The 9,145-nt window shown below is 38.6% G+C and overlaps 1 protein-coding gene across 1 annotated transcript; it reads right to left on the bottom strand.

Annotated features, from left to right (window-relative positions):
• Nucleotides 1–1,084: 1,084 nt before the first annotated feature.
• On the bottom strand, nucleotides 1,085–9,145 carry LOC111342664 (uncharacterized). The gene is made up of 15 exons (XM_022949757.2): nucleotides 8,969–9,145; nucleotides 8,746–8,859; nucleotides 8,480–8,575; nucleotides 8,053–8,142; nucleotides 6,900–7,041; nucleotides 5,857–5,957; nucleotides 5,239–5,438; nucleotides 4,561–4,675; nucleotides 3,977–4,116; nucleotides 3,707–3,868; nucleotides 3,326–3,478; nucleotides 3,003–3,116; nucleotides 2,425–2,481; nucleotides 1,860–2,037; nucleotides 1,085–1,517 (listed from the first exon to the last, which is right to left on the bottom strand). The coding sequence occupies exons 1-15, from the start codon at nucleotides 9,045–9,047 to the stop codon at nucleotides 1,375–1,377; spliced, it is 1,884 nt and encodes a 627-aa protein (XP_022805492.2). The 5' UTR covers nucleotides 9,048–9,145; the 3' UTR covers nucleotides 1,085–1,374.

Below are 9,145 nucleotides of genomic sequence, written 5' to 3' on the forward strand. Positions count from 1 at the left end.
GTCTGGGTTTCATTGACATCTGCAGCCTTCCTATCATGCGAGAGGTTTTACGCTATATATTGGCCATTCAAACACAAAACAATAACCGCGCGAACATACCACGTTGTCTTGTTTATTGCATGGACACTGAGTCTTCTGGAAGCCGCTGTTTTCACTTATTTACGACCGTACCACAATTTAATCAAGTATGTTGGTTCATTAAACAGTGTTTCTGCAATAAGCCTCATTTGCGGAAGCAACATCGCCGTTTGGAGAAAATTCCAACACGGAAACATCACGTCACAACAGAAAAACAGAGACGAGCAAAATGTTCGTTTGACAAAGACTTTAATGTTCGCTTCCTTTGTTACTTTGCTTTGCTGGATCCCTCTGCTTATTTCATCCACTCTCGTGAATGAGAGTGTTTCAGTAACAACAAGATGGTTCGTAATTACTTTTGCTCTTAATTGCTCTAATGCTTTTATAAATCCGGTTATGTATGCACTGAGAATTCCTGAGTTTCGACAAGCAATGGCTTTCAGCTGTGTCAGAAAGCGAGCCGAAATGAACACGGAGATAGTTGTAATCAAAGGTAACGACGCAACCTTTTCGACAAGTGAGACAAAAGTAAGAGCATGTCACAATGACATAGCACTTGATGAGGACGTTATGGGAACCAAGCTGTAGTCTACCTAGGTATGAAACTAACAAATATCTAGTTGCCTGTAAAAATAAGAAAAGAATAACGATAGTATTGCTGACGTCTCTAGCGGAGTTTAAGCACGCAAAGCGCGCCAGCAGAGCCCCCTATCCAAGATGCTTCCGGTTTATTATGAAATCTACAAAATGTAGTTCACGCGCGAGGGCTTGAACGTGTATGCTCAAAACAATACTCGCCTGCGCGATAAGCTGCGTTGTGGAAAGCTGAAAAAAGTGATATAATACATTTAATTATATAAATGAAGTTCTGCTCTAAGGCCTGGCTGAGTCGGTATGCAGGAACATATAAACATGAAGCAGAAAAGAGTTCACGGTTTGTCTATCATGAAATAGCTAGTTACTTGCTACCCCTGTCAATCTTTTCCTTCCATAATCTTCCTCGCTCTCCTCTTCGACTCACTCTTTTTATTTTTTGGTATTTACCTATCTTACTAAACTGATATTTTGGGTTTTTTTCTTGGTTCGAGTTAGTTTTGCATGTCGTAGAAAACGATTCGAAATTTAAACTAATCATTCAGTATAGTTCCCCTGCATTCTCATGTCTCAAATAAATAATTTGCTTCTTGAATACACTCTGCAGCGTACATAGCTTACGAGTGTATCATTCCTATTAGAGACAAGGAAATGCTCAAATTTATACTTTATTCAGAAGTGGACGCCATAAACTTTCCGTTTTTATCTGGTGAACTGTCTCGAATCGCCGGTTTTCTTTTTAAATATCTTGGCTTTCTGTTGTAACTTGGAGCTTTTGTATCCCCCACCAAACCCTCCGCCGCCCCCGCGTCTCTGAATTCTCTCTCCTTTACTACTGTGGACATCTGGTGGAATTTGTTAAGGTTGAATATACAAACTACTGTTATCACCGGCGTCCATGCTGCCCCACTTCTCCCAAAATTTGAGTTCCCAAATTCAGGATGTGGCTTATCTGCGGTTTGTTAGTACTAAAGTAAAATCAGATGCCGTGGAAGTAAAGGTGAACATGGATTGTAAAAAGAATAAGAAAGATGGTAAATGTTAGCTCATAAATGAAATCGCGGAAGACGTCAAGTCTCTCTAGCTAGGAAACTTTGTCTTTGTCTAGAACACTAAATTCACCCAAATCAAACAATAAAGACCTTTGAAGATAGGCTAAAGAGAGTTTTGACGTTGTTAAAGGATACTAAGATTCACTCGTGGAGGGACCACATAGCCAAAGGCAGGACATACTCTTTGAAGGTCGAGAGCGTTCACATTAAAAATGCTCTTGTGTTGATGTGAGGCGTACGCCTGTAAATACGATCTGTAGGCTTCCCGAGCGGATTTATGCAGGTAGTAGTTCTTTTCCACCAGTTTTTCCAGCTGTGAGAAAAAATTACTTTTAAATTCGTAAATAGTTTGCAAAACAAAAAAAGCAATGAAAAAGTGTCAGTCTCGCAATAAAGTGAAATCGTTTGTTCGCAAGGTCTTCTGACAAATAATTTAAACCTCGACGCTCGAATTACATTTTCCTAATGTTCATGGCGTCGACTTACGAATTTAAACAAATTGCTACTGAGGATAGAAAAACGTAACTCTGCTTTTTCTAATTTAAAGGATATTCACCTGAGAACTTGCAAAGATTTTCAACAAAAACAAAGCATATTCGATCCTCGTGTAAAACAGCAATGCTAATGTTATACAACCTTGTGGCATCTAATTGGAACCATTACTGCTGTACTCAGATTCGCAAAAAACAAAATACTTTACCTGGGATTGAATGTTGTATATTTTTGATGCTGAAAAGTCATATTCATTGAGGGGAACCTTGAACAACAACAACAAAAAAAATCAACCTCACTTTTTTAGGCTTAAAATACCCAAATAGTGTACTAGTCACAACGTGCGAGTTGCAGTAACTCCACAGTATTTAAACTGTAAACGAAACAATTACCACTTTTGAGTGAATACTTACATTACCATTCAAGAAAAGTTGACAATCCCTCGAAAGTCGATCCTCCTAAGCCGGTTATTTCATTTATTTATTTTAATTCTGAAGTTACGCCATGATTTAGCAAAACAGCGTTATAAATCATCTAATATTTATACAATGTCCATACACATGTATCAACAGTGCAAACGTCCATTTTGTGAACAGCGTCGAAAAATCTTGTAACTGACACTGCAATAACATTTATTATCTTCGAAAAACGCACAGTACATGAATGTCGATTCACCGCTCTAAATCAAAGCCAAAGTTAGACTTCGTTTGAATGACCGACCTTTCTTTCCCAAAGATTAAACGGGATGCCAACAGGCATGTACCCCTGGTTTAAGATCTAACTAACCTTGGCCTGCCTGAGATATCTTAGAAAAGCAAGCTCCTCAGGTAATAAGAGAAGTAAGGCATGACCACGCCCCTCATTTCCACGAGCAGTTCTTCCCACTCTGTGAATGTACTCCTAGCACGCAAAAACACACAAGTTCACAGTAAGACATTGCAAAGTCGATGTGAACTGCAATCACGCACGAAAAATTGCAAACAATCTTCAGTAATAGGAACTCTTCTTTGCTGTGTCAATACTGTACCATCAATCGTTGATGTGTGAGAACATTGCAAAAAAAATTAACAATAATTTTGCTTTTTATCAAGAGCATATCATTTAATTACCTTGGGATCATCAGGGGGGTCAAACTGAACAATCCAGTCCACTTCCGGTATATCCAGTCCCCGAGCAGCCACATCAGTACACAACAAAGTTCCAGAAGTAGCATTGCAAAACTCAAAAAACGTTGTGGTACGTTTTTGTTGCTTTTGCTTTCCCTTAAATGCAGAAGCACGTGATAAGTGTTACAATGAGTGTGGTCATGTAATTTTTAGGAGAAGGAGAGGAGAGTATTTGGAAGCAATCATCAAGGCGATAGCATTTAGTAATTTGACAAGTATCACAATTATTCAGGTGCTCTTTAAAATGAATACGTTTTTTTTCTCTCATAAATCTATTTTTCAGTCCCAATGGCATCGTGGGAGAGGGAGTTACACAGTACTTACATGAATGTGAGCCACTGGCAGATCAATGTAGTTCAGTAGTTCATAGTGGTACTTGACAGAGTTACAGGATGAAAAAAACACCATAACCTTCTTATTTCTGTTCTTTTTGAGGAAAGTGAACAACACTAGGAAACGTTTCTCTGAAGGAACCACAATGTATCCCTGAATTGTAAAAAGACAGCAGAACATTGGTTTTATATCTGAGTTCAGACCAAGATTGCAAACAAAATTTGGTGGAACAAAACAGTATTAAATACATGAACTCTTTACCTGTTCAAGGCCCTCAACAGTTGAAGTCTCCCTGTGATCATCAACGCCCACATAGAGTGGAGACTTCTTGAGAGAAACACGAGCAAGGTCCTCAACATTCCTTGTCTGAGTGGCTGAAAACAAAACTGTCTGCCTGCGAACTAGAAATGAACCCGGTATCAAATTAATTGTGCACCATTCCTCTCTTGTCTCATCTACTGAACACTGTTCATTGAATATACTATTTGCACTAAGATACTTATCTTCAACTAGAATGCAAATCTACAAATCAATGTTCTATCACAAATGCTACAATGTGATTAGCTGAGCTACTTTTAGTCATTACTAGAAAGTGTGATAAGTGCATAACATCTGGTGTCACCTGTTTGTTCAGGGTTAAACTTTAGCCTGACTTGTTGTTAAGTTTTGAACTATTAAGAGATTTATGGTAAGACATCTACACAATTCACTCTCTCTTTCTTTGCACGAGAGTTGATCACCACCTTTCCCTCACCAACTATCATGCAATAGTCACATCAAGAGCAAAGAAGTAAACTGATTATTAAGTTAAATATGGTAATCCATTGAAAATCCCTGCATCTTACCCGGTAAAAGTCTGACAATTTGTTTCATTTCCTCTTCAAAGCCAATTTCCAGGATTCTGTCAGCTTCATCTACGATCAGACACTGGAGATTCTTGAAAATAAAACCTTGTGTATTCTGAGAAATGGATCAGAAAGAACTTAGTGAATATTTACACTCATGGGAGGAGAGACTGGGGTGAGAGTAAAGCATCTTGTCAAAGTATACAACACAGAGACCTAGTACCTTGCTACGTTTCACAACCCAAACCATTCAATCCACAGTGCAGCAGGCTTCTCTAAATCCCCATTCCACTTCTAACACATTCCTTTAAAAAATGTTCTAGTAACTACTGACATACAGGGTACTGTACATACACTTAGCCATTCTTTCTTTAAAAAAGTGACCAATGTTGACCCAGATTTAATTCCAACTGTAACATATTTTTTGTGTTTTTTTTGGACAGATTAGTGTCAGCCATGTATTGCACAACCCTGGGTGGGAGATAGGCACTATGTAAGTGAAAGGTCTTGCCAAAGAACATGATGCCATGACTTCACTTGGCCTTGAAACCAAATCCCTTGATCTGGAGTCTAGCATTTAAAATCATGTACCTGACAATTGTAGTGGACAATCTTCACAAAAATACATGTAAAGCTAAATATATACGTGAGTACATTTGTATCAATCACAAAACTCACTTGTAAGTGATCCAGCAGCCTTCCAGGGGTGGCAATGAGTAAATTGACACCCTTCTGCAGGCGATCTGCTTCACCCTTGCGATTGGCTCCACCCATGACAATCCCAAATGTGTGATTGTGGTATTTGAGCAAGTCCCTTGCCACACCATAGGTCTGAAGAGACAGCTCTCTTGTTGGTGAGATTATAATCACTCCTGTACCTAAATGCCAAAAGTTACATATATTCAAGAGAAATAATAATAATTTGGGTCTTACTACTCTAATGATTCGTTGCGACCACACTTTACATTAGGTTTCATAGCTTGAAGAATCTTGAAGAGTATAAGCAATTCTTTTGACCAGAGCACAAGGCCCCAGAAATTGGTCAATTTTTCTTGAAATTTTGCTGAGACCCTTTTAATTTTATACTCCTGAGCAGGGAGAGGCACTGCGGAGTAATTTTCCTTGCCAAAGAACACTACACAACCCCACCAAGTCCTAGACTTCTCATTCAGGGTCTGAGGATCCAACTGCAAGGCCACCATCCCTCTCATTATACAATGCAGAACATAATAAGTAAAAAGAAGTCAACTGCAAGAAAGTAATGAAGACAACATACATACACATGTAGATGCTTACCATTTCTTGGCTTAAAACTCAGCTTGTACAGCAGTTCCACTGCTGGGATGAGAAATGCCAGAGTTTTTCCACTGCCAGTTCTGGCAGCTCCTAGCAAATCCCTAACACAGGAAACTCATTATTAAAATCTTGCAGAGTGCAATGTAGTTGGATAGAATTTACAAATAGCAAAAATAATGCTCTTAACTTTCTTCAAGAAATTCTCTTTGGTTTCTCATGAATGATACTCGCTTACATAATGATTGTAAATGTACAAATGATGTAGCTACAAGTCATAAAGAGGCCAAGACCATAACATAAGCACCAATCAAACATTACTGAGTTGTACAGTAAGTGTATACTGTGGTTCACATTTTTGTGGTTTTACAAGTTTCAAAACAATTTTAAGTTCAGTTTTCTTTGTCTGGCATTCAATACATTATCATACCCTACACCATGAAAATCAAACTGGTATGGAAATTTTGAAATCAAGGGGAACTTTTAACACAAAGATACAATGTACTAATAGCACAGCCTGGAGTTGACAAAAATATCTGGTTGTTAAAATGATTTCCAAACAGAAAATCAATGCACAATCTTTACAATGGATTTTTGCCCTTCAGTCGTTCATAAGAAGTACAGTACCTACTTCCTTACCTTCACGTGTATCACAAATTTGATTGAAATCATTCCTATGGCTTTCCACCACCAAATAAAATGGATTTGACCAACTAAAGATTTTTAGATTATAAAACCTTTTCTATGTGAATGTAAAGGTACGTACATGTACATGTACATGTGTATGTACTGTATCACAAAACTCATGTAAAATAGCTGCTCACTGCAAAGACTTCATCCCATGAAATAGATGTAGACTTAGAGTACACTAGGTAGCTTTTATTTACAAGAATTTAAAAATTAAGTGAAAATTCCTTTGTTCTCTCGTCTTAATCTCAAAACTCAACTTCCAACCTCAAACCCAATCATTCCCTGAATCCATAATTGTCAACTGTACATGCAGTGCTCCAAAAGTATCAGCTACACACCAGACATTGCCCACATACCTTCCCTTGAGCAGTGGTACAATACTTTTGTGCTGGATTTCCATCATGTTAGTGAAGCCCATGTCAGTAATTGCATTAAGTGTCTTCTCACTCATAAATTCTTTCAGGGACTGAAACTCTGTACTATCTGGAACTAAAACATCTGAAAAAGAAGAAAGTACAGGTATGCATTTGTGTTCTGTGGATCTGCTCAGGAGTATATCAAAGAAGATGTAAAAAATGGGGTTACACCTTGTGTGCTCTTTCTATTTCTTGCCACATTTTGACATCTCCTGTGATTTTTTATTGTAGAGATAGATCCTTGGCAACATGACACTATCGACATTACTGATCCTAGCAGTATGCAGGACACATGTCACGCATGAACTTCATAATGGGCCTTGCTCACCATAGTCTCTACAGCACAGTGTATGGAATGCAAAGGTCTGAGTTTTGATTCCTACCCTGCGAGCCGAGCTTTTTCTTCTTTTTAACCCTCCAAGGGAAAAGGCTCTGCCGACATCCTGTTGTTGCTTTGAAATGCTGAAAGCCCAAAACTCCGGGCTAGTCAAGCGGGTTTTGCCTCCAGTCAAACCAGTTTTGGTGCACACGCCTTTGTTTTTCATGTACAAAGATGACCACATCTGCACCCACAATAGTTTAAAGGGGGCCTGGAAAAGAATCAGTTTCTAGGCAACCACCGCGCATGTTCAAATGAGCAACAACAGGATGTCGGCAGAGCCTTTTTCCTTTTTCGATCCGAGGATGGGTTAAAAAGGCTCTCCTCGCAGGGTATTCGATTCCCCAGGGGGACTCAGAATTTTTTCTTTGTCCCATGCTTGTGAAAAGGCAAAAGGCATCTTTCTTTATTTCTTTACCAAGCCCAAAATTCTATTTGTATGGAAACTATTTCGTTTTCTAATGTAATAACAAGGCAAAATACTGTTAATGGTGACATTATCTATGTATCTATTCTCCAATAAATCACGAGTAAGAGCAAGTCAAGATGCAAGTATGATTCAGCATATCATACAAGTAACTGATTGACAGTGACGTTAGGGTGCTATGGTACTAGCACAGTTCACACATGAGCTACATGCATACTTCTACAGCAGGATGAACAAGATCAAAAGCATGCAGCGTTCAATTGAGTACAGTAAGTGTTACAATATACCTTCTGGCAAGCTAACACTTTCATAGGAATTTTTCTTCTTTCCATTGGGAGGCTCCAAGCCATCACCATTTGACAGCACAGTATCAGTATCTAGGTTTGAAACCACAAAACTTAAGTAATTAGCCATTGCATCAACAATATTGGCAATAACAGCTTGCGATGAACCAGTCACATGAGCATTGCCACTACGATTTTACAGATGAATGGCCTACAGTGTCCAAATGTTAGTGCTTTGTGTACAGTAAGTTTAACATTGTACCTTCGGAAAGTGATTCTTTCATACATGCAACTGACTGACAGTGACCTTGGGCTCTTCTTGGTACTAGCACAGTTCACACATGAGCTACATCAGTATACTTCTACCGTAGGATCAACATGATCAAAAGTGTGTTGTGTACAATTGTGTAGATTACGCATTATAATCTACCTTGCAGTAAGCTAACACTCTCATAGGAGTTTTTCTTCTTCTTTGCTACAGGAGGCTCCAAGCCATCACTATTTGACAGCACACTAGCATCAGTATCTAGGTTTCAAACCAAAACATTTAAGTAATTAGCCTGTGCATCAACAATATTGGCCATAACAGCTAGCGATGAGCCAGCCACATGAGAATTTCCACTATAGTGTCAGAGGTACATGTAAGTGGCCTACAGCGTTCAAATGTAAGTACTTCATCTAAGTGTTACACTGTACCTTTGGAAAGCGATTCTTTGTCTGAGACATTAAAACCTTGCGTCTTCGTTTCTCCATCAGATACATTTATTCCTCGATTTTTCTCTTTCCCCTTGAAATTCTTAGCCCTTGCAACTGCAAATCACAGTAAAATATCAACTACATAGACTTGGACAAAGTTAAAACACTCGACACGAACTGCATCTCAAGCACATGTGGTTTACCGGTTTATGATATGTCTTACCTTTTTCGATCACTTTATCACTGGGACGCATTTTTCGCTTGAGCAGTTTCTTCTTCTTCTGTTTTATGTGTCTATCCATAGTAAGTTCCCAAATAGAAACTTAAAACGTTATCTTTTCTAATCTCCTGTTGTCCAGTCTAAACACTTAGAAAACTTCAGACACGTGAAAAATAATGC

This window comes from Stylophora pistillata, chromosome 8, assembly GCF_964205215.1.
Source record: "Stylophora pistillata chromosome 8, jaStyPist1.2, whole genome shotgun sequence".
In the NCBI taxonomy this organism is placed as follows: domain Eukaryota; kingdom Metazoa; phylum Cnidaria; class Anthozoa; order Scleractinia; family Pocilloporidae; genus Stylophora; species Stylophora pistillata.

Coding starts and splice junctions, on each gene's coding strand:
- LOC111342664 (XM_022949757.2), bottom strand. CDS start 9,047: ATGGATAGACACATAAAACAGAAGAAGAAGAAACTGCTCAAGCGAAAA. Junction 5,958..6,899: donor GTACCACTGCTCAAGGGAAG/GTATGTGGGCAA, acceptor TTCCTGTGTTAG/GGATTTGCTAGGAGCTGCCA. Junction 4,117..4,560: donor AATTGTCAGACTTTTACCGG/GTAAGATGCAGG, acceptor GTTCATTTCTAG/TTCGCAGGCAGACAGTTTTG.